Source organism: Chinchilla lanigera, unplaced genomic scaffold, assembly GCF_000276665.1.
Source record: "Chinchilla lanigera isolate Chin_1 unplaced genomic scaffold, ChiLan1.0 scaffold00007, whole genome shotgun sequence".
In the NCBI taxonomy this organism is placed as follows: domain Eukaryota; kingdom Metazoa; phylum Chordata; class Mammalia; order Rodentia; family Chinchillidae; genus Chinchilla; species Chinchilla lanigera.
The window spans coordinates 8,823,596-8,848,722 of NW_004955408.1; the positions used below are offsets into that span (position 1 = coordinate 8,823,596).

The 25,127-nt window shown below is 51.0% G+C and overlaps 2 protein-coding genes across 2 annotated transcripts in view; one reads left to right on the plus strand and one right to left on the minus strand.

Moving 5' to 3' along the window:
* Positions 1-3,559, minus strand: part of LOC106147204 (translation initiation factor IF-2-like) — a 13,819-nt gene extending 10,260 nt beyond the window's left edge. Inside the window, exon 1 of the mRNA XM_013507415.1 lies at positions 3,465-3,559. Coding sequence (XP_013362869.1) covers positions 3,465-3,559 — 95 coding nt within the window. The remainder of the gene's footprint in view (positions 1-3,464) is intronic.
* A 589-nt stretch (positions 3,560-4,148) lies between these two features.
* Positions 4,149-8,993, plus strand: Sap30l (SAP30-like; the record flags this gene model as incomplete). Its single annotated transcript, XM_005376194.2, is given in 3 exon segments — positions 4,149-4,271; positions 6,282-6,380; positions 8,054-8,993. Coding segments are annotated over 3 exon segments (351 nt in total), but the record flags the coding sequence as incomplete, so codon positions are not given.
* Between the last annotated feature and the right edge of the window lie 16,134 nt (positions 8,994-25,127).

Below are 25,127 nucleotides of genomic sequence, written 5' to 3' on the forward strand. Positions count from 1 at the left end.
GGGGTGGCGTGGGGCGGGTAGAGGCCGCTGCGAGGACGCCTGCCTGCCCGGGAAGCTCTGACAGCAGTTTCTAGCTTGTTTTGGTTCAGAGAGGAGCGCAGCGAGAGCTGGGCTGATTTTGGAGCAAGGACTGGGGGAGGGGGGTGAGGAAGGGACTTGACTCTCTCCCAACTTGGCCCGCAGGGGAACCCTGTCCCTGCTTCAGACGGAGAGGTGGCGCTTCCCTCCCATCTCCCGCAGACTGTTTCTGCAGAGCGTCGCCGATCTGGCTCCGCAGGCAGCTGCGGGGATGAGTTTTCTAGATGTGGCAGAAATAAGGCCAAACCAGGTCTTGGGAGATGGCTGTCGTAGTCGATGTAGCTGGAAGGGGAAGAAAACCAGTTTTCTGAGGGGTGGCATCTTTGGAAACGCGGAGGTGGAGATTTAAATGTGCCCTGTGCTTTGCGCCTAATGATAGGGGACTTTTCCTGTGTGATTTCACTACTTCTAGTTAACAATTCTGAAGATGTGCCTATTGTCAGCCAATTAGGAACTTTTTAGTTTGACATTTGTGGCTGCAAGCTGTGAGTGGCTGCTTCACAATTAGGAACTGGAAACGAGTTAAGGAGGGATATTTAATATTCAGGTAGGTTGGGAGTTTAGATGGTTAACATCCCTTTTCCTTTAGGTCCAAAATGTCTCTACATCTGGGGGAAAATAAGAGATTACTTGTGAAACTGAAAGGAAGCTCACTTCTCCACTTCTGATCCCACAGTTGGGATGGAGCCCCAGATGTATGAAAGTGGTGGTGTCATATGCACACAGCACCAAGGGGGCTGGCTAATTTCCTAAATCCATGATCGGATTGAACTTCCAAGCCGCCTGCATAAGCCTTTAGTAAGACTTTTCTTGGCGGGGTACCAGGAATCGAACTCAGGAACTTGCACTCACCAGGCAGGCCCCATATCCTGGGCCCCAGTAAGACTTAAGTAAACAAAGCTTGACCTTCCAAGCCCTTCCTGCCTACCCTCAATTTTCTTTGAAGTTAATCGTTAAAATAGATTTGCAGCTCTTGCATTGAAAGTTGCTGTTTTTAAAAGATGGACGGTGAGTTCATGGCTTTCTTACTACAAAAATGTCCGTTAGTGAATGAACGAATTCATCAGGAACAAACAGGTGGCTAGACACTTCGGCGGTCCCTGACTGTCGCATGTTGAAGCGAAATGTCTAATTCTGGGACAGTGACGCAGGGCTGCACCTGGAAGCAATGTCTGCCTTCTGTGTAGGTTGTTAGTAGCCTTTACTTGAGCCCCTTATAGAATTTCCCAGTCCTGTTAAAGCCTTGAGTGCCTTCATGTGTGGGTGATTTTCGCCACTGTAACTGAGGCCCCGTTTAGCTTCTGTGACCCCACTGCAAGACCAGAGTTGAGTTCCGTTGATCGTTTCACACATACTGTCTAGAAGAGCCAGCGCCCACGCCCAGCACTGGCTTTCCCCAAGTGTAGCACTGCTGAAAAGGTAGGGTTTCACTCGCAGTTTATTTCAAGGTGGTGGTGTGGAGTCATTATTTCTGAAAGGAATTCTATTTTATTCTCACAGGCTTGGGCAGGAATTCAATTCCCAGTAACTGCTGTGATACAGGAATTTTTAGCTGTTGCTGAAAGCGAAACAGGAAAACAACAACCTGAGAGCTTCTGCTGTCCCCTCCTGCTCCCCGCCCCACCCCCAAAGGACGCTGCGCTCTGAAATTTCAGAAAAGCAGTGTGGAGGGTGAAATGGTGACAGTTACAGTGACTGTATGTCTTGTAAAAAGATGTAGCGGAGAGCTCTTTTAAATAACAGCACCAAAAACCCAACTCAGATAGTTTTAACTCATTTTGCATAGGCATTGGCGGTGGTCTGTGATTTATTAAGGTTTAACATCCTTGCAAATATTCTCCAATGGATATATTCCTGCCTTTTTTTTTTTTCCTAGAGAAAAAGTAGAAGTTGAGGATAGTGTAAAAGAGTAGAAGGAGACATAAAAGGAGTTAAGATGTGTTACGTACAGGTACCACCGTGCCACCACAATTGCAGTCATTGTGTACTGCAGGCGTGTACTAACAAAAAAATTTTTAAGTAAAAGAGAGAGAGAATGACATAAAGGAAAATACTGGGATGGGAAGAGTCACATCCTGGGGTCAGAAGACCCAGATGACCTTGGCGAGGCCATTTCTTCACTCTGGGTGACCTCAGTGTATCCCTCTGAAAAATACAACTGGAGTTAGAGGAGTTACATTAGGGATTGCTAAATTCTCCTCCTCTTCCTTCTGCTGCTGCTCCTCCTCCTCCTCTTCTTCTTCTTCTTTGTTGGTCTTTTTGAGACAGGGTTTCACTATGCAGTTCAGACTGGCCTTAAACTCACTATGTAGCCCAGGGTGACCTCAAACTCACAGCAATCCTCCTGCCTCAGCCTCCCAAACACTGGGATTATAAGTGTGTGCCACCACACCCAGCCAAAGTTCTCTTCTAGCTAGCATTTCACTGTTCTAGTATCGGAGACCTGAAATCTCCTAGACAGAGCTTTGGGAAATAGTCTGTTCTGCCCTGTCTTACCAAGTTTGTCACTTGCCTGGATTGACACATCTGCATTTATCGAACGCCTGCTGTCTGCAGGACACCATGGCAGTAGACTTGAAAGTTGCCGTTTCTCAGTCATCCAACCACATGAAAGTGATAATTCATCTGAAAAATAGTTTTCATTATTTTCTTCATAAAAAGGCCTGCATTAATCGATGGGATTTCCTGTCAGCTTACTTTTATCTTTAGGATTTAAAGAATAAACTCAAGTTCAGAACATTTGTGCCACATCTGTTTCAATATCAACAACCCCAAGTCCTTTACACAGGCGTTTGGCTCCTGTGAGGGTTTTGAATGGCTCCTCCAGACAACCCTGGTTCTTACATTCTTAAGTAAAAACATACTCACATCTTGGCTGTTTCTGGCACCTTTACTCACTAATGTGCCTCCAGCCTGTATAAGAAGATCAGCGATAGTATCAGCCTTCCTTTTCCGTGGTTCCACTGTGTGAGAATTTGCACTTCTCTTCGTGGATCGGGTGTGAGGTGATAGAGGAGCTGCACGCTGATGCACAGAAATAGTTCCTCAGAGAGCTATCAGGCTACAGTAGTAGCTGTGGTCTGTGTCACATAGGATGCCCGTGTGTTGGTACCACGGCCCCCACTTCCTCCCTCCCCTCCGCACTGGGGGTCCATAACTCCTGCGCTCTCCTGGACACGTTCGTCACTCCTGCCTCAGAAGCCCGGGCTTGTGTGAGGGGAAGTCTGGGCTGTCCTCATGCGCCCTGACCCCTGCATTTCTCCGTCCATTCCTGCGTGGGCCGTCGCCCTGCTGTCGCGCTCCTCGGGAACACTCCGCCTAGCTGTCCTTGGGTGTGCCTCGTGCCTTGTGCAGACCCTCCCTCTGAGTCACAGGCCTCTCCTGACCGTCTCAGCTGCAGCGCCTCTCCCTTTGCCAAGTCCCTGTCATCTGTGTCTTCACCGTTCCACAGAGACTTGGTCTGTACAGTGCTCTGTGGCATTTGCGTTTCCTTTGTGTATTTCTTTTCTTCTTGTTGTTTGTTTCCTTGGCTGTAGTGAAGACTGAACCCAGGGCCCTCACACTGAGCTGCATTCCCAACGCTTTAATTTTTCTTTTTCTTTTTCTTCTCTTTCTTTCTCTTTTTTTTTTTTTTTTTTTTGGACACAGGGTCTCCCTTAGTCGCTAAATTGCTTGGGCTACTCTCAGACTTGCAGTGCTAGAGGCCAGGGATGTAGGTCAGCAGCACAGCGCCTGCCTGGCAAGCGTAAGGGCCTGAGTTCTATTCCCGGCGCCAAACAAAAGCTTGCAGACTTGGTTGTCATTGCCGTGGTGGTAATGGTAGTGCTCGGGCTAAAAACCAGGGCCTTGGCCATGCTCAGCAGGCCTTTACCGTCCAGCTACACCCCAGCTCTGTCTGCGCTTCTTGTTTCGGACCCCAGTGGCAAGCTTTTGGAAAGCTGTGGCCTACATCTTGGTTTTCCTTACATTCCTACGATGCCTTGCTAAGAAAAATAAGTCCCATAGTTTGACAGGTGCCTGTTGCTCTTTCTGTGGAATTGGCAACCCTGACTTTAACTTCTTCCCATCAGGTGAGGCACCTGTACATCTGTGATTTCCACAAAAATTTCATCCAGAGCGTCCGAAATAAAAGGAAGAGAAAGACGAGTGATGATGGTGGGGATTCTCCTGAGCACGACACCGACATTCCTGAGGTAAAGGCCAAAAACTTGAGCCAGACAAAGATGGAAGAGTGGGTTCTAATCCGCTCCTCCTTCCGACCTGCTCCGCTTTTTGTGCTGAGAAGTCATTAGTCCCCCTCGTTTTGCCGCGGTTTATTTGAAGAGTGAGTCACAGCGTCACAGTAACGTTGGCTCTGGTGGACTCAGGGCTGGAAGTCGGGACGCCGCCTGTCATTTCGTAGACAGGCACAGAGACTTGGGCTCTGTCTCATGCCCTTCCTAAGAGCCACGCTGCTGTATTCAGAAAGCCGCTGACATGCTTCCGGACAACCACCGCGTCAGTTTTCCTAAACCTTGTTTTTGCCTTTAAGCTTAGAGACTGAGTGTGTGTGCCCGGCGCAGTCTTCCCTCCCGTCATCCGGTGCACGTCCTCAGCCCTTACCAACTCTGATTTTTCTGCCGCGATCTGATTCCGCGACCACCAAAGATCCGTTTCAGGGTCAGCCCTAGACCAGTCCCCTAGCCCTGGCACTGTTCTCACTTGTGCCAGATGACTGCGTGGCAGGGCCGTCCCGTGCATCACGGGGCGCTTGGCAGAGTCCCTGGCTATACATCTGGACGCCAGTCACGGCACCCCTGAGCTGTGACGATCAGCAAGGCCTCCAGACATGGCCGCGCGTGCTCAGGGATCAAAATCGTCCCAGGTTCGGGACCACTGCACTAGACCATTCGATCGCAGCCTCCCTCCCCGAAGGTTCCTTTCCTCAGGGAACCCATTGTACTGAGAGAGGCTGCAGGAAAGAGTATTGGGTTTTCTTTCTGTCTAAATTGTTTCCACTTAATACTCAGCAAAAGAAGAACCGTTTCTAGTGTACACTGAATATTTGATGCGTGAATATTTCATAAGGCAGCCGCCTGTTAGCACTCAGAGTGAAAATGACTGCGTAGGAACACGGGGAGGAGGCAGCCTTTGTCCGCACATGTGGAGGAAACCTTTGAAATCAAGCCCTTTCCCTCCGCCCTTCCTGAGTCGGCTTTTCCACCGTAGTTCACAGTCTCTGCCTGTTGCCTGTGGCATTGTCGTTATTTTGTAAAGATGTATTTGGTTTCTAAGTGCCTTTCACCCAAAGAAGGGGGTTTTGAGGACTGTTTTGAAACACATGAAGGACTCTGGCCCCTCATATTGCTCATTCATTTTGTTTTTAAGTGGTCTCCACCTGCCTGAAGCAAGAACAGCTCTTTTAGAGGCAGGTAAAGGCAGCCCAGCTCCCGGGCCTTCCCCGTCTCATGACCGTGCAGCTTTCCTGTCCTCCTGTGTCAGAAAGAACATGCGGGGCCCTTTCCTCCCCTTCATCAGGCGTCCGCAGAGACCCTGGCCTTGGCCTGCTGATTCACACATGCACTGCAGTAGCTTTCGAGCTTTCCCCGGAGAGACATTAGGAATTCTGATAACCAAAGGCTGAGCCTCGGGACGGACCACCCAGACGTGACCTTTCTCCGCGCTGTCCTTCGTGCCCGCCTGCTGCCTGGTTCTGGCCTGTCACCCTCCAGGACAGCATCATTTCTCGTGGATCGTTGCCGGCGCCCCCAGTGTCCCCCTCACCCCTTGTCCCATCTTCCTTCCGCCCGTTCTTCCTTCCTGATGTCATGCTGTACCCCCTGTAACGGCACCTCCTCCTTCTCAAGACATAGCGCACGCACACACACACACACACACACACACACACACGTCACCTTTACAGCCCCAGCGCTTTCACCTCCCGGATCCCTGTGCGCACGTCTGCTCCGCCGTCCTTCCTGTTCTCCTCACTGCCCCTCCTTGGCCTAAGCCTCACCATTCCCACCAGCCTCCTGGGCCCCACCCACCCCAGCTGGAGTTCTTCCACTGTTGGCCTCGCCCTCCTGGCCAGTCGCTAGTCCTCAGCAGACGACTTCTCACAGCCATCCCCACCCTCACCCTACCTAGGGTCTGCTGGGCACGGGGTCCTCGGTGAGTCCCGGCCGCTCGGGGGAGGAATAACCTGTCTCTCCTCTCCTCCCTAGGTCGACCTGTTCCAGCTGCAGGTGAACACACTACGGCGGTACAAGCGGCACTACAAGCTGCAGACCAGGCCCGGCTTCAATAAGGCCCAGTTAGCAGAAGTAGGTAGACCAAAGAGGGCCCCACTTCATGCTTCTGACTTGAGCCTGACTTGCCCCTGCAGCGTGTGTCCTCGGAGTGTGATGGCAAAGCTCTGGCAGCTGCTGTCCAGGCCTCTTTCATGGAATTCAGAAGTCCATGGCTGTAGGCCTGGAAAGGATACAGCAGAGAGGGAGGAAAGGACTTGCTTAGCATCACACAGTCTGGGAGCAGACCTGATTGTGAAATCTCAGGACCCTTGATTCTCAGTCCTGAGTGTTGTTTGTTTGTACCCTTTTTGCGTGATTCTTTATAGGTATCATTCTTTCTGCACATGAGACATGTCAGATTAATCACCCCCAAAACCTTTGTTAATGTTCTACAGGAGCTAATTTTCTTTATTTCTTTTTTCTTCCTTGATTTTTTTTTCTGGTGCTGGCAATTGAAGTATAATGAATAATACCAAAGAAAATTTTCTTCTGTCCTAACCTCTGAACACAGTTTGGAAGGCAGGGTTCTTCCTTGGCATGTATTCTCTCATTGCCTTTTTTTTTTTTTTTTTTGAGAAGGGCACTTGCTGTGATACCAGGTCTGTCTTCAGGTTCTTGGGCTAAGGCGGTCCTTCTGCCTCAGCCTCCTGAGTAGCTGGGACTACACATGTGCACCTCTACACTCACTTTCTCACCCTCTTGATGTGTTTTTCTGCCTCCTGTAGGAAATTTGCAAGGATAAGATAAGAAAATTACAGTTCTACCTTCCTGAGATAACTGTTACTTAATTTTCTTTACATCTGTCCCCATCACCTCCATTCATTTAGAGATCTCCTCACAGGCTCCTGACTTGGTTGGTTGGGGTCTTCTTCTAGAGGTTTCTCACTGCTCCATTTTCTTCTTAAACACTCCCTTCAGCAGTGTCCAGATAAAACTCGGACACACCGGCCTTTCCTCCTTGAAGATAACAGCCTTCACCTCCAGTGGACAGGATAGGAGAAGAGGGAGAGAGGGGCTCTGCATTCTCAGGTCTTATTTCAGAAAGTGCAGGAGACCTGGGCACGGCGGCACACACCTGCAATCCCAGGCCGAAGGAGGGAATCTTGAGTTCACGCCCAGTCTGGGTAACTTAGCGAGACCCTGTCTCAAAATAAATGTAACATGGGCTAGGGATGCAGGTCAGTGTGAAGACCCTGGGTTCAATCCCCAGTACCACCTACCCAGCCGAAAAAAGAAGGAAAGGACCAAGATTATGTAGCGCATAATTTTCTTGCAAGTCCATTACATCTTTTCAGAAGTGGTTACCTGCTATTTAGAGTTCTTGGGTATAGTTGCTTACATCTATTGAATTGACTTCGTTTGTCACAAAAAAAGACACACTCCTCCCCATTTTGAAGACCAGCGAGGTTTGGTAGCAACTGGCCGGCTAGAGCAGTCCCAGCATTGGCCTGTAGGGTGCTGACCGCAGTCACACCAGGGTGGGTGTCTGGCTGCCAGTGAGAGAACGCGTCGTGGTCACATTGCAGGAAGAGGTGAGGAAGAAAGGCACTGCGGGCTCCCCAGCAGGACAGGGAGCTCCACACTCGCGGTGAACCCCTGCCTCCGGCTGGACACGCTCTGTGTGCCCACACTGCGTGACTTAGAGTTTGTCACCCTGATTTATGCACGGCTTAAGGGACTTCGGGTTTTTATTTTTTCACCCACAGACGGTCAGCCGACACTTCAGGAATATACCTGTGAATGAGAAGGAGACGCTCGCCTACTTCATCTACATGGTGAAGAGTAACAAGAGCAGACTAGACCAGAAATCAGAGAGTGGCAAGCAGCTGGAGTGAGGGCAGGCGCGCCCCACAGCAGGCCGCAGAGTGCTCGGCGCCCAGGTGATACCTGCTACATTTACGCCCGGAAAGACTGTTAAATTCTATTGTAAATAAAAAAAGTTTGGTGAATACTGTAAATCTTTCTGGTCAGGAGATTATATTGTCATGATTCAGCATATGTATAGAAAGACATTCTCTTACGGTAACTACTGGACTGTAAAAACAGGATCATAAGAAGAAGTTAAAACTGTGTGTTGCAGCATTCAGCGAAGCAGGATGTCAGCTCTGTGGGAAACGCGGTGGGAGCCGTCCCTTCGGAGCACCAGGCTGCCGCCTGCGTAAGGTGGGCCTGGAGGGACAGGGACACACACCCAGGCTGGGACTCGGCCCCGCCCGCTGAGGGTGTAGCCGTCCCACTTCGCCACAGGCTTTGTCTGGTATTACAAACCTGTTTGACACTGGTCCCCCCGCCCCGCCCCATGCCTGGTACACCGTGAGCAGTCAGTACTTGGCTAACTGCGCTGTCCTGACCGTGCCAGCCTGGCAGCATCTCCGTTCGTAACTGAGCCCTCTGCATTCCTGTCATCCACCGCTTAGCTGCTGGGCGTGCGGGAAGCTCTCGGGTACCAGCATGTAGGTTGCAGATCACGTGCGGATTGCAGGGCAGCTGCATGAGCAAGGTAGTATGTGCCGAGGTTCTGGAATCGGTGACTGAGAAACTGTCACAGGAAGGTCTTTCCCACACCCTCTGGGCTGTTCTTTGGGGTGAGGTCATGCGGTGTGATTTAAGCCATGCTCCTGGGCAATAAATGCTTTGATAAGGTGAGGGTTAGTGGCTTGGGGCTCATGTCTTCAGAAGTATTAATCCTTAGTTCACAACTACCAGGAGTACTGCCAGGGCCCGCGTGGTTCGCTCCTGGAAAGCCAGCTGTGGGGAAGACAGTCTGGCCGGCCTGGGGCCCCCCGGGCTCCGCCTCACAGCAGATCATGGGTTTGAGCAACAGAGGTCAGTGCGCCTGGTGCTCATTTTCATGACGACGTTGCCTCCCTCTTAGGGAGAAAGATGACTGAAGTCATTTTTAAAGCATTCATAATTTCTGATTTTTTTGGTTGTTGTTCAATAAGTCAGATTCTTCTGTCTCATTCTGAGCCAAAGCACCCTGTGAAAACAAAGCTTTATATCTGAAAGTACGCTTTTGCAAAATTCTGTAATCAGTCTGTCGGGGACAGAGGATGTGGATAGGAGGATGGCAGAAAAAGAAGAAAAGGATTTGGGTTCTAATTTCCATCTACAAATATTATGGTCAAGAGTGTCGTCGTCCTACTCGGTTTCAGTTGTGAGCTATTTCTTAAGCCTTAAATAATAAAAGGAGCCATGGGCAGCTTGGCCTAGGAGAGAGTGCGGATGCCTCATGGACACCTCATCCGAGCCTCGCCTTAGAGAGGGCAGGACCACACCCGCACCGAGCAGGCGGTGGAATGTCGGCAGGTCTCAGTTCTGTGAAGCACAGCACGCTCTTGTGGAAGGGGACAGGGCCACCGCTGTCGCTAAAGTGCAGTGTGTCCCAGTGTAGCAAAGCCTTCGTCAGTGTTCAAAACGCATGTCTAGCAGGTTGCAGCCTTTAAAAAGACAGAGATGGATGTGCATAGAATATACTCTGGACTAGGCGGGGGTCGTATTTTTGTACTCCTGGTTGTGAAAGGCCCATCAGCGGTTCTGTCCGGCAACATGGGTCATTCAGATTCTGTACATATTTAGACACTGTCTCCCTACTAAATAGCTGGTGGATGCTAATGTGGGCATCAGGATGGCTGAGCAGTGCGGGCACTGGGACGGGTGGGACCCACCCATGCAGGCACCATTCAGCTGCTCCCCGGCAGTGTCTGTGTCTCCGTGAGGAAGAAAGTGTATCTGTCTGGTATTTAACCCAAAATCGCAGGCGTGTAGCCGGGGCCACTGTTAAACAGCCGGTCTGTTTGCCCGGTTGGGTGAGAGCACGGTCTAAGAGCGGCACTCGGATCCATCTGCTCGAGTGTGTCTGAGGACGCTGCTGCTCCAGGCCGAAACCAGGGGAGACATCTCACCTTCAGCCAGTGCCGTGCACGCTTGAGTCCCTCGCTGTCCTGTCTCAAAAGAGGGCTGTTTTTGGAAAGGGGAGGTTGTGGGTATCTCTTCACCTCTTTCAAATGGATCAGGTGAGAGGAAAGGCAAGGCTATTGGAATGATTTTTCTCATGTCCAGAAGTCTATACTTTCATCAAACCGCTGAGCCACTTGCCTTAGCCTCCCCCGCAGTTTCTGATGGCTTTATGCGCAGGCAGGAGCCTTCCGCCTGTGAGGAAGAGCCAGGCCCCCCACGCCGCACGGCCTGGCTTCAGGGAGCAGTGGGGTTTGGGGAGAGCAGGGTTCGTCTTGGCCGCCTACAGTTTTACACCACCCGTCAAGGACTCTTGCACTTCCCTGCTCCTGACATTGCAGCCTTGCCTTCCCATCTTTCTGGGCACAACTGGAATTTGGAATCCAGAGCCGGCATTGTCTTTTCCTTAAAGAGTACGGTTCCCACCCCCATCCCAGCCTGCTGTGGCTCTTCCCCGTGCCCGGAAGGAGGCCTTGTGGAAACTCCCTCATGTCATTCTGTCCCAAGATTTTTAAAACACAATCGGACCAGCTTCTTATTCCAAGGAACAAACTCTTAGGTTGGCAACAGGTTGTGCAAGTGATCGGAGCTGAATCTCGTGAAAGATTAAAAACCAAAGGATTCAAGGCTGGTGCTGTAAAATGGGGAATGTCACGTATGTGTTACAGCTGCTGGGTGGTTAGATGTTCCTGTCCTAGCTAAGTACTCCCTGCTCACCTCTCAGAAGCCGTGTTAATAATGCTTGCAGATGGAATGTTGCAGCTAACCTTGGCACTTGAGCTGTTATTTTGTGGGGGCTTTTCTGTTGCTCTCCTGCCGGGCAGCTGCCTGGTGCAAGGGACAGGAAGGGAGGACTTTCTGCAGGGCTTTGCCTCCTGAAACGGGTGTCCCAGTGTGAGAGCGGGGAAGGTGCTCTCAGGCACGGCGGTGGCAAGGTCCAAAGATTGGGAAAGGGCCTTTAACGCACCCAGTGCAGCGTCCCCATCGGTGCTGACATTCTCCTGCAGCGGTCCCAGCCAGGGGGCAGTCTGGGCTCACACATCTCTGAGACAGAGAACTCACTACCTCCGGGAGAAGCCTGCTCTGTCTCTAAACCCCTGGCTTTCCTGTGTTCTCTGTAATTTCCATCTGGGTCTCCGCCCCGTGGGAGCCATGCAGGGAAGGCTTTCATCTTGGCAAGGGATCTGATTCCTGGCACCGTCCCATGGCGTTACACTGCTGTCTCCCGAAAGGAGGCCCTGGGACGTAGGCATTGCAGTGCCCTGACTAACCTTCTCCCTGAGCTGATCCTGCTGAGCTCTTTGTGGGGGAATTTTGAGAGAATTTCTGAGATCCTGGCTTGTTCTTGTGAAAGCTATTGAAGTGCTAGGGGAGGGGCTGCTAAAAAATAACTTACGACAGCCGAGGCCTTAGTTCTGCGCTTCCCCCACAAAAACTAACGCTCGTAACATCAGGTAGGAACAGCTTCAGCCAGATTTGAAGATAATGTTGTTACTTTGCATGGAGTTTAAAGGCTTCTTGATTCCTGTAAGAATTTCGCACTTGGTTTATACTAAGATAACAAAGCTTAAGAGTGTGGGAGTGGGGCGCTATGGCTGTCAGTGTCAGAGGTGCTCGATCTTCAAGCTGGGACGGGACGTCCTTTAAGGCAGCTGTTGTCAGTCTTGCATTCTGCGAGAATGAGGAAGTGGAGTCTAGCAAGGTTTGTCTGCAGTCCGTGGCACTGTGGGACCTGGCCTCAGTCCTCTTGCTTGGCCTGGCCAGCACTCCTCTCTTATTGAGACTTATTGAGAATCAGGTTGATTCTCAAGCAGTCTAAGGTAACTGGTCCTCAGACTCCTGAGAACTTGTAAAGGAAGAGTCCTCAGAGTCAGTGTGGCTCTCCGACCGAGAACCCAAGGTTGAGTGACATCTTTAGGCCAGCTGAGTTTCACAAAATGAGTGGTAGGAAAGAACCGATGTAGCCGGGCGTGGTAGCGCACGCCTGTAATCCCAGCACTCGGGAGGCTGAGGCAGGAGGATCGTTGCAAGTTGAAGACCAGCCTGGGCTACAAAGTGAGCTCAAGGCCAGCCTGAACTGTATAGCAAGACACTGTCTCAAAAAAAAAAAAAAAAAAAAAAAAAAAAAAAGATCTAGCCTACAGGTTACAATCAGGATTCAGAGGCCTGGTGGGAGGCACGGTGCTATCCTGGAATCTGAATTCTCATGAAGTAGGCTTGGTCTGTGATCGCTTGGCCCGACTTCTACGGCCCAGGTAGAACTCTCATGTCGGAATTTCCGGTCCATCGCTGAGCTAGGCAATGGAGCTGAAGCGCAGTGAGCTCAAGACCATGCCTGGGCAGTGTGGTGCTTCAGGGGTGCCTTTCTATTCCTTTCCCCGTGTTGTAGACTGTTTCCAAGTTTACAGTTAGGAAGGGTAACATCGGTCTGATGTTTTAAGGTGGAATCCATCGTGGGTAAAGTGGGACCTCTTCCTGTGGCAGAAGTGTCTACAATTAGTTGTTTTCTGTAGCTTACATCTCACCGCAAGCCCTTCAGTTGCTTTCATTTCATCAATCCCCTTGCTGATGACAGGGTGGCACACGGCCCCTCCCTTACATCTCTGCTGTCTGTTATGCTCACCAGAGTGTATTTTGGGGTGTGGGGTTGGGGGGGTTCTCTTGTCCATTTTGTAACTGCCTTATTGAAGAGTAAGTGCCCTTCCATTCCAGGCCTCCTCATATTGTACCTGTTTCCTGCCAGATTTGGGGGGATCCTTTGTATTTTAATTTTGTAATCTATGGCTCTGTACTGTTGAAAGGCTCTCAACTCTTGGGAGTCTCCTTAGTATGTACGTGACTTTTCCTTTGCAATATCACACAGATGGGATGGCCCAACTTTCGCTCTTAATAAATGAACTGAATGAGTAAAAGACACGCTCTGTTGTTCCCTGTGACTTCCTACCTGAATTCAGAGGCTTTCACCTCCACACTGGGCCCCTGCCGTGTATGCCGGTCCTGCAGGCCCCGTGCACAGTTTACATCACACAGGTTGGGTCCCAGTCCTAGACCTCCTGTCCCCTCACTTACCTGAGTCACCATCCATGTCATGTACCACATACCCTGGGCATTAAGAGTCCGCTGCCTGGATTTTCCCTGGCCCATCTAAGAGCAGAGTCCCGAACACACTGGGCAGAGCACTGCAGATTGGAAAGTGTGCGGGGAGCAGGCTGCAAACCGGAAACCTCACGTCCCTTCAGGGAGCAGCTGCTCCTCAGTCCCTGCCTGTGGGTGTCCTGGCAATGCCAGTCCTGTGATCAGGTGTTGCAATTCGATAAGAGGAGCTGGAAAGTCAGCACTTTATAGACATCCTATTGTTTAAAGTCTCTAAAGCGTGGGTGCGGCCTGGGCTTTCTAGCTGAACTTTGCCATGGAAGGTTGGCCTGCAGCTGAGCATTGGTTAGAGATGGAGTCTGTCTGCACCCTTGCTCGCTGGCTGCCAACTGAATTGGAATCTGCTTTGACAAAGTCCCCAAGCAAGTCACCTGCACATGGCAGCGTGAGAAACCCGGGCTCAGGCGGAGCTTCCCTGGGGCAGGTCCCTGCGGCCTGGTGGGCTGCAGCCCCTCGAAAGCCTCCTGCTGCTGGGAAGGGAAGAGCGAGCCTCAAACACAAAGTCTTCAACAGAACGGGAAGGGAGAAAGGTAGTAAAGACTTTTCCTAACATTAAATAAAATTGCACATCCCAGCTCTAACATTTTAAACCTCACAGAAATGTTAGAGGTACTGCTGCTCCCTGCACCACCGTCCTCCTCCTCTCCCACTCCAGCCCCCAGTAAATGTCACAGAGCTCTGCAGGCTGCGCTTCTGAGGGGCAGGAAGGGTCAGCAGTGTGGCTCCCTCAGAATCCACAGGACTGTGATGGCTTGTGCTGGCGGGCACCATCTACAGGACCCTGCGCTGACTTCCTGCACATAGCACAGGAAGTTCCCGTCCTCATCCCTGCTGTCCCGGTTCAGGCCTAGCGTAACGCACTTGCCCCCCTGTGTGCTGCCTTCCTGCTGCTCTCTTCCGCTCCTCACAGAACTGCAAAAATCTTTGTCCCGCCTTTTCTCCCAGTAGCTGGCCCCCTGCGGAGGCAAAGGGATCCGCAGTCATCACCTTTAAGGGAAGCATGAACTCACCGCCTAACATACCTTACTGTGGGGACGGTTCCACCAGGAACTACCTTCTTTGCCTCTCCAAAAAGAAGCCTTTGAAGAGCGAATGTAAGATCATCTGAGGTGCAGCCTTTTTAAAAAGCTATACCACTCCTTTTTCCATCAGAATCCCCTAAAAATTCAACTGCAGTGCCAGTTTTGGGGACCCCATCCTACATCCCCAGTGAGAAGTTCAGGGGCTCAGTCCCAGAAACAGGAGTTGCTTTTCCCAGGTAAGACATCAACTATAAAACAGAAAAACATTAATCACGGGGAGCTTTCCCCACCCCAGACCCGGAGCAGCAGCTCCACCTGAGTGCTGGTCCCCAGCGCCCCGTGAGCCTGCACAGTGGATGGAGCCCAGGAAGCAGGTTTTGAGAAAACCTGCCGACTGATTTTGATATTCAGGTTCAAGAACCAGGGTGCCACTCCCTGAGGCCCGGGTAAGGAAAGTGCTGATTCTCAACCTCAGACAGCTCCCAACGAGCTTGGACAGACAGTGCCAGGCATAGCCACACACCCCACAGACCACTCATGCGGACAATCCTCGGTATGGATAAAAGCAGAAAGAAAACAACCCACAGCTCCCAAAGAAGCCCGGCATGCAGGAGGACGCTGGCAATGTCCGAGATTGAACCCTCCATGCACCAAACGGTTTTTTTGTTCTCTGAAGTTGACAAAGCTCTTCTACATCCAAGAGTACTGCCAGCTATCAAGTACAGTGCATGCCAGACAATGCACTAATAGTTTTACGTATATTAATTTGCTCAATCTCACTACAAGCATATAAAGTAGCCACTGTTATTAACTCCGGTTTATAGAGGTGGAAGCACAGGCTCAGAGAGGCTGCGGGACATGCCCAAGAAACATGAGCACCAGAGCCACTTCTGGGATTGCATCCCCGGTTCACCTGGCCCTAGGGACGCAGTCTTCAACCCCGTGTCAAAGTGCTCAGAGCACCACGCTTTGAAGCAGGGCAGCCACAAATTACCCTGATCCTGATCAACGGGATTTGCTAAATTTTAATGAGGGATTCCGAGAAGTCACTAAGACTCTAGTTAGGAAATTTAATGGGTTTTAATGGAGGTTAACAAGGTACATCCAACCTTGCCGCAGGTTTTAACTCACCGGAGCTGAACGGACATTAACAAGTGCAGGAGGCGAACAGGCACCTGCGTGATTTAATGGGGTTAATGAAACTGTCAGAGGTTGGCGAGCGGCACAACCCCAGAGCATGCCGCTGTTAACGAGCTGGTCTGGTTGAGGTCAACACACGTTTATTAAGCAGCCGCAGCCTGCCCTGTCCTGCCCTGGGCACCCAGGGGACCAAGTAAGCCAGCATGGCCGGGCCTGCTTAGTAGCTTTGGACGTGGGTTACTTTCTCACCCATGCTTTCTCGGTGTTGTCTAAACTGTTTATAGAGGGCATGAATCATTTTCACCGTAACTAAAATACCAAAGCACTCTCCAAGCACTTACTACTGGCTGCCTTGTTTAAGCTCCAGACTCCTAAACTGTGTAGAAAATAATAGAAGTAAAAACAACAATAATACAGTCTTCACTTTGGGCAACCCGTAGGTGTTGTAAAAAAGCTGTCACCTACTTTGCTCCACGGGTTTTGGTCAGATGCTTTGAAATAATGATACACAAGCTGTGGGAGGGGTTGCTACACAAATTGTAATCTTCTGTCTCCCAAACTGGTATCGTGTCTTTCAGTAAGCACTGACTGTCTTTCAGTAAGTCACACTTTGTGTGACTGGTCCAAAGTTAAAAGTTCACGCGCCTTCACAATTTAGAAAGGTGAAATCACTGGTCCAAGGTCACCAGAAAGTTGTATGGATGCGACACAAACTCCGGTTCCGGAGCCCACCGTGCCATGTTCCCTAGCCATAGCGCAGTGGCAAAGCACCTCTAGGCTTCATCCCTAGTACTGAAGAAATAAACAAAACAAAAAAACAGTGAAGAACTGGGAACAGTCTAGTATTGGACTGGTTTAAAAGTATGGCTGGGTGTGGTGGTACACACCTATAATCCCAGCACACTCAGAAGGCTGAGGCAGGAGGATCATTGCTAGTTCAAGGCCAGCCTGTGCTACATAGTGAGTTCCAGGCCAGCTTGAACTACATAATGGAACCCTGTCTCAAAAAAACAAGCAAACAAGATTAATTAAAATAAAAGTATTATACATGTCATCATTGTAATATTTAATGATGGAAACATACCAGTTTAGAAATAATATGTATATTTATACTATGAGTATGTATACTACATATGTGTATGCAGTATATAAATATTGTGTCTGTATATACATATACATGTATATATCAGTCCATAGATGCATACACGTCATCTGTGATCATAGGCAAATTTATAGGCATATTAAAGCTTCTTACCACTCTATCGATAACCATACTGCACCTGTATTTTTTTCTTTTTTTTTTGTTTTTTTGTTTTTCTTCCAGTATCAGGAATCGAACTCACGACCTTGCACTTGCCAGGCAGGCGCTGTGCCGCTGAGTTAAATCCCCAGCCCCATTTTTTTTCCTTTTTGAGACAGGGTTTTACTACATAGTCCACACTGGCCTGGAACTCATGGCAATCCTCCTGCCTCAGCCTCCTTAGTGCTAAGATTACAGGTGTGCGCCACCACATCCAGCATCTGTATAGTTTAGAGTTAGAGTAAATAGAAAGAAAAAGCCATTCTGGAAACCAGAATCCAAGGGAGCTTCCAAGAGGCTGCTGGGCAGACCCCAGAGAGAGGAAGTAGGTTTGATGAGATGGGGGAGGGGGTTGCCCAGGCCAACATCACTGTAAGCAACATGCAGAAAGCCTCAGCTGCAGCAGGAGGAGCTTGAACCCAGGAGTCACCAAACCTGCTATTACTAAGACCAAGCTAGACGCTGAGAGATGGTCACGCTGTGCGGTTCTGCAGTGCCTGTGGGCCGGGGCCCGCGGGAGTGGACCTGTCCTGTAGGAGCTGGTGACTCAGAGAAGTTAAGACAGACGTGAGTGGAGACTGGTCCCTAAGACCACAGGCTCCTACCCAAGGGAGACCCAGTGCTTCTGTGCTGTGAAGTCTTACAAAAGCCAGTGAGGCTTAGCGAACGTCATGAGCTTCATTAAGCTAAGACGGCTAATGAGAACTTCTGAGAACTCACGGACTCCAGCAGGATTGGCTCTGCAAAGCGAGAAAGCCCACACCGCCCCTCCAGCGGGAGGGACGAAGACAGGGCACATGCAGGGGACAGGGCGCAGGGGAGCCACCCATTCAGCTGAGCTTGGAGTGGCTCAGAGGACTCAGACTCAGCCAGAAGGTTAAACTGTACCTAAAGAAGCGGGACCAAGCCGGGAGAATGGAGGGGAGAGCAGCGACCAGGGAGAGGCTCCAGCCTGCCCCCTGGGGTTTACCTAACCTAGAGGTTGGACTTGGCTAAGTCAATTTAAACAGTTCCGAGGCTCCACACTATTCCCATCTCTATCCAGGAATATTTCCAAAGCTGGACATAAAACGATGGTGGGTGGGGACGGCAGACCTAAAGAGAAGGGACTATTACTTGTTAAACACCTGCTAGGTAAGAACAGCCGTGGTGGAATATTTATGCATACAGCGGTAGACATATACAAACCCGCAATGAGCTGTTATCCCTAATTTTCACGGAAAGCGAGGCTCGGAGAGGTTAAGAGGCTTTTTCAGGATCTCAGGATGAGCTTGGATTCGAACCCGTGCCTTCTGCTTCCCACCGCCCCAGCGCCCCGCCCCGGTCACCGTGCAACTTCCGCCTCCAAGGGACGCGGGCAGTGCTGGGCTGCCCGGAGAAACCGCCCCCCGCAGTAGGGGAAGCAGGCTTTTCCGTTACAGAGGGGCGATTATGCTTTGTTCGGTAGCTTCTGTTCAAGGGTGGGGGGCGATGGATTTTAGCCCTTGCACGGTTAAGGAAACACAGACCCACCCTCAGGGAAGAGAACTCAAGAGATTGGGGACTGTGGAAACCCGTGTTCCCCTGGCAGTCAGGACTCCTGGCTTGGTGAACGTGCTGGGCCCCCCTCTGCACACCTGAGCTGTCGCTCAGTCGGGGAGCCGAGCTGCTGGGGTCTGGACTCCGGCTCAGAGGCACCTGGAGAGCGCAGAGGGCGCAGAGACCGCCAGGTGGCGCCCTCCCCTAGCCGGAGGCCGCCCGGCCGCGACAGCAGCTTCTGGGGTATTTTCGGCCCCTAGAGACGCGGTGTTTGGTGGATGCTTTCATTGGTGCCCTGATAAAATTCCTAGACAGGCAATGCATTGAGGGACTTGGCTCCCTAGCGCACCGCCGTGATTCACAGATGACAGGAAATTCAGCAAGGCAGAGAATGCCCGAGGTCTCTCAGCACACTGGGTCCCTTCCCTCGGCCCTGGGTCTCGTCTTTCCTCGCACACCACAGGCTGTCGCGCTGCACCCGCGCTCACGTCTTACCCTCGGACCGCCAGGGAAGGCCGTGCCCCTTCCGCTCCCCCGCTGTGCCGGGCTTCTCAAGTGCGCCCAGCGCCCAACCCCGTCCTCGCAGCTGTGTTAGCACCGCCTCCCTCCCTTGTGCCTTCCCATCCAGTCGTTACTGGGTCCTCCCGTCTCTGGGAGCTGCTCTGCCTTCTCTTTCCCCAGAAAGCTTGAGGAACCCACCCGATGCCAGACAGCTTATGTAGCCAGCTTATTTGGTTGTAACGACTGGATTGGGGGCCAGTCCAGACCTCCCGGTGGACCTTGGCCTGGTCTCTTGCATTCTCTTCTCTATGCTTCTAAGCCCTTTCAAAGATGTTTTCCCATTTTACCGGGACAAGAGTTCTGCGGAGGGCGAGGGAAAAGTAGTGTTACCCTATCTTGGACACCGGAGAAATGGACCCAAGGGAATGACCGGCCCGAGGGTCTGCGGATCAGGGACCAGATGGGACCCTCCAAAGCACAGGTCGCACTACACCGCGCAACTCCAGCCCCTCTGGTGTCCAAAGAGTGAGTTGTAGATCTCAGCCACCAGCTGTGCAGGTTTGGGAGGCAGCAGCTTGGGTCTGCAGGGTAAGAGTTATGTCATCAAGTAAACGACCTGCGTCTCTCAGAAGATGAGCCTATGTATGTCTAGCAGACAGCAAATGCTCAGTTAACGTAGTCGTGTGTTGATACAATTAGTATTCCCACTGCATGAACCTCTAACCTACACTGTCCAGGGAAGCCACTGGGAAGAAATACTTGAAACATGATCCAGAATGGGAGGTGTTGCAAATATAAAACACACCCTTCAATTCTGGGGGCTTAGTATGAAAATAGGAATGTAGAATGTCTCATTAATAATTTTCATACTGGGAGCTGGGGATTTAGCTCAACGGCACAGCGCCTGCCTGGCAAGCGCAAGGTCGTGAGTTCGATTCCCGGTACCGGAAAAAAAAATAATTTTTATATTGGCTCATGTTAAAATTATATTTGGGGCATTTTGAGTTAAGCAGGATATATTATTTTTAAAATTTACCTGTTTCTCTGCACATTTTTAATGTGGCTGCAAAAAATGTTTAATTATAGGTCAGACACTGTGGTTGCACATCTGTCCTCCCAGCATTCAAGAGGCTGAGGCAGGAGGATGGCTGCAAATTCAAGGTCAGCCTGGACTACATAGTGGATCCTGCCTCAAAAAACGAAAAAAAAAATTTTTTTTTAAATTATACATGTGACTCACATTTGTAGCTTGCATTCTGTTTGTAGGGAACGGTGACGCCTTAGCTGGTCTGGGAAACTCAGCTCGGCAGTCCTTCCTACCTCTTGGTTTACCTGGATGGTGCTGAGTAAGGAGTTTTGAATCCGGGATCCATTAGCAGGCTCTGCGCCCTCGGGCAAGTCACTGAACCGCGCCAGCCTGCTGGAAACGGCCTTGCTTGCCCCAAACAAGCAAACAAACCAAAATAACCTCCCAAGGGGTGTGGAGAGGGTTACATAAAATAATAGAAAGGGCTCTGCCACAGACTGCGGTGCAGGGCTTTGAGCTCCTTATCTCGATCGCTTTCGTGCTCGTGCATGGAGCCCTGGAAGTCCCGCAAGAGTCTTTTTCTCCGGCTTGTAGATAAGGAAGCTGAACTTCAGAAATGTGCAGTGACTTCCCTAGGTCTCCTGGCCCGGGCGCTGTTCTATACCTGTTCCAGGAGCAGAAAGTGGTCAGTCAACAAGGGTAGGAAGAACGCAGGTCCCTGCATTACTGCGGACAGGGCTCTCCTCTCCGTGGGCTTTAATTCCCGTGTAAGAGAGGGGAACATTTGAATGTGGACGCAGACCTCCGAGATCCCAGTGTTGCTGGATACTTTGAGTATTTCAGCGAACCTAAGACTTGTGAGACTCCTCTAACATCCAGTGCCTCCGTTGTCCATTCTGTGGGGATAAATGTGCATTTCTGTTTGTTTTAATAACATTTGTAGGAGCTTTATATAGTGTCTGTGTCTGCTTACATTGGACGCTGTGTATTATAGTTAAGAGTCTTTCACTATTTCCCATATAAACCTTGTTTTTTATGGGTTTGGGAGAGCTCAGCTGTAAAAACTCTCTCTGCTGAAAAACAATATTTTTTTTCAAATAAATTGAGTTTAAATCAGGAGGTTAGTTTCAGACACTTTTAAGAGTGTGTATTTTCTTCTTCCCAGTCACTTTTCATTTAAAAATGAGGCTAACTGATTTTGTGACTTTGTTTCTTTTACGAGGATTTAGCAAGACCATGAGCTTAACTGTCCTTTGCAGGGAGAGAAGGTCCCAGCGGCTTCTCTCGGAGACAGCCCTCCAGAGACCCAAGAGCCGTCTGCAGAGCCGCCTCAAATCCAGGCTCTGCTTGTGCCTGGCTGTGTGACCCCAGTGGGTGACTTTGAGCTTCTGGCGCTCCCTCTCCCCGTCTGTCCGCAGGGAGCGTCATTCCTGACCAGCTCCCTCCTGGGGTCCTGAGAGGAAAACATGCTTATAGCACTGCAGGTACCAGGAAAGGTGGATGAGCTGTGCAAACAAACACAGAGGCGGCTGGGAACAGTCACACGCGGAGCTGTTCCCCAGCAGAAGGCGGGAAAGCACGCCGAGATCCGCGGCCTACGCTCTTCCTCAGTTTTATAGGGGATCCGCTCAGAGCCCACCAGCAAGAGCTCTGGGGAAAGGCAGGGGCTGGAACCCTAGACTGCTTTCCAGAATTCCTTCCTTCTTTTTCTTATCTCGGTGACTATGGAAAATCAGAGGGAATGAGCAGTGTTTAGATGTATGTGTACACATGGGCACACAAGCATATACACACGCGCACACACACGCACCCCCCCATGGAGGTGCTCCAAGTTGTAAAGAAAAGCCAGGTCTCTGAAGTCAGCCAGATCTGCACTTTGACCCACCCTCAACCTGCCTTTACCATCTACATACATCTATGTGACCTTGAACGAGATCCTTCGCCTCTCAGCTGCAGCCACCTGAATACTGACTTCGCAGAACTCTTGTGAGGATAATATGAAAAAATGCATGCCAGGGATATCATCAGTTTGCTTTATCTTTTTAGTTGTTTCATTATTCACCAATTTACAATCTAAGAAAAAGACACATTTGCTGTGTGGAAGGAATCAGAACTCTTATGTTAACCACTGATCTGTATTAGTACCTTCTCTCATTTCCTATACTCATACCCACAGTGCCTAACCCATGGAAGTCACTCAAAAAATTTACGTTGAATAAACTGTAGGTAGTGTTGTTGTTGTTGTTAATAAACTGTATTACGTTGTTAATAAACTGTATTTACGTTGAATAAACTGTAGGTAGTGTTGTTGTTGTTGTTAATAAACTGTATTACGTTGTTAATAAACTGTATTTACGTTGAATAAACTGTAGGTAGTGTTGTTTTTTTGTTTTTGACCAGGAATCAAACTCACGAACTTGGGCTTGCCAGGTAGACGCTTGTGCCGATGAGCTACATCCCCAGCCCAGCTGTGGGTAGTGTTGAAAGTGTGCTGGCAGTCGGAGAAATCAGAAGGAAATTGTGGCTTAATTTTTATCCCCAAAGTAATATTTATTCACTGTAAAAAAAAAATTAGAAAAATATAGCGAAGCAAGAGGAAAAGTAAAAATCACTCTTACTCCCAGAAGTCAGAGGTAGAGGTGTAAATGTTTTGATGAATGCTCTTCCACATTTTCTCAATGAATGATACTGACTTACACTTTTATATCAAAGGAGGTCACGACGGGCAGTGTTTAGTATGGTGGGAAGCATTTCCCCCCACCTCATACATCATGGGCAAATTTCACATCAATTCCCACATTTTTTTCTAATGGCTGTGTAATAATCCACTGTCCTGATACATTTATTTAACCAGTTCTCTAATCAAAACGGATAGTGTCTTTTTCTATTTTTCACTCTTTAGCCCGATAGTTCTGTAGTTAAATCCTTGCAGGGTCAGTGACCCTTTTATTTATGAAATATTCATGCAGTTTGTTAAGTTCATGGCCATTTCGTTTTTTCTATTTTAAAAGATAGTGTACTTAATTTGAAATAATAATAATAGTAATAGTAGTAGCACTGCTTCTGCCACAACCGGTCTGAGGTGTGTGAACAGCTGTGTTGAAACCTGGATGGAGAATCAGAGAGTAAGTATGAAGCGCTGATGAAATTTGCAAAGGAGGCGGGCTGAGCAAGGGTGAGCGCGGAGACGTGACTGGCAGCGCTGCACCCAGCCTGGAGACCCTGGGGAGACGGGTCTGGGCGCCCCGGAGCAGCCCGCACCCCTCTCCCGCTCGGCTTTTCCTGCTGTGGACTGGGCGCGGGGAATGCGGCGCGGGTGTTCGTGGACTTGGGGAGGTGGGACAGTACCAAGCGATCCCCTCCAAGGGCATCTGCTCCGTCTCAGGTGCAGATTCAGGGTCTGAGAATGGGACAAGACTTAATGGAGACAGGACTGCGGGGTCTGCCCGCTCTGTGCGCAAAGAGGGTTTGGGGCCAGCTGGATGGGGTTTTCTGAAGAGGCCTTTTGGTGCCCCACTCGGCGGTGCCCCTGGGTAGGTACCCCTCTCCTCCTGGCCCTAGGAAAGCAGGACGAGGGTGCGCATTCCTCCCGTGCCTAGGATACTTCACCATGCTAAAAATAGCGCGAGCTGGGCCCCGTGCACAGCCAGAGGTTCATGCACGCGCTGAACTGGGTCCCGGGTTCGAATCTAGCCCTCCCTCTCCTGGGCCCTCCAGCCCCTTGCTGCCTGGCTCCGTTTCCCTACGCCTGCTAGCATTTCCAAAAGGATTCCCAGCTCGTGGAAGTTAAAAAGCTAAAGAACCCTCGGTTTTTCTTTCTGCGCCTCCCCAGAGGCCTAGGGGCCTCCGGCCCCTTTTGGAGGCCGGGGCAGGGGTGCGTCGGGCCGGCTCATTACCTCGAGGTGTTGCTCTAGTTAAATCGCGGGCCTGTTTGATCTAGCGGCGGGTGGCGAGAGGGAAAAAAGAAAAAAGTAGGGGGGCGAGAGTAGGGAGCAGCTCACACCTCCCCCACCTTTTCCTTGCGTCCATAAAACACCTTTTATTAACTCCTTCGCGTCCGGAAAGGCCCGCGTGGCCTCTCAGGCCCTGCTACGGTGTTTACAGCCAGGACTAATGGGGCCCCATATTCACCCCAAGGCGGGGAAGAGGGGCCTAGGGCCGGCCTGGGGCCGCGGGGGACCCTGCCCCGGAGCTGCCTGGGTCTCCTTTCTGGTCCGCAAGTCAGAGCTCAAACTGTCGGGGACCCCGACCGCGCCTGGAGACCCGCGCGCCCTCCGCCTCCTCCGCACAGCTGCGTCGCCTGCAGGGGGCCTGGGGGCTGCTAGGGGACATAAAAGCGCTCAGCGCAGCGCCTAGCGCTCGGCTGCGCTCAAATAAAACCGACGGTCCGATATTCTTTCCCGGGGACCGTAACCGCGCGCGTGCGCCGCCCCAGGTGAGCAGATGCGCGCCCAGCGGCGGGCGCGCGCGCGAGGACCCCTGGCCGGCTCCCCCGACCAGCGCCAGCAACTCACCCCTTTGGCCCCCTGCACAAACCACCGCGCGCTCAAAAATACCTGTTGGGCGCTGTGTTGCTAGAGAAACCTAAATGCCTCACTTTAACCATAAACACTCACAGGCTGACTTTCCTCCCTTGTGAAGCAACGCCGCTAAGACGGGCTGCGCGCCTCCCCGCGCCCGGAGCTGTGCAGAGCAGACCGCGAAGGAGCTGCCGTACAGTCACTCACGCACGTACGCGTTCCGAATCTCCCGGACACCGATGCGCTCCCCGGCGCGTCGCCCTCCTCCGACCCCAGAACGGCACAGGCTTGTGCGATGGCCTCTTTCCCCTCCCCAGGAGCCCCGGTCAGTTCGCAGACACCAGGGTACGCGCCGAGCTGCGCCCGCCCCACAAACCTCTGCACCCACCCGGACAAACCTGTAGGTCCTTTTCTCCTCGTTTCCTGCTGCTCAAGTAAATTAGTCCGTCCTGATGTTTCAGTCTAAGAACGCTACTCTTCGTTCCAGGAGCAAATCCGATCTCTGCCTCGGTCCCTCGACTTGATTCGCAGTTTGGTTTGGCGGTTATCAACGCGAGAAAGGCGGGAACGCAGGCTGCCACCGAACAAGATCCGCAGAGCCCGGCGGGACGCTGGCAGAGACACCACGCGGGTTTCCAAGGG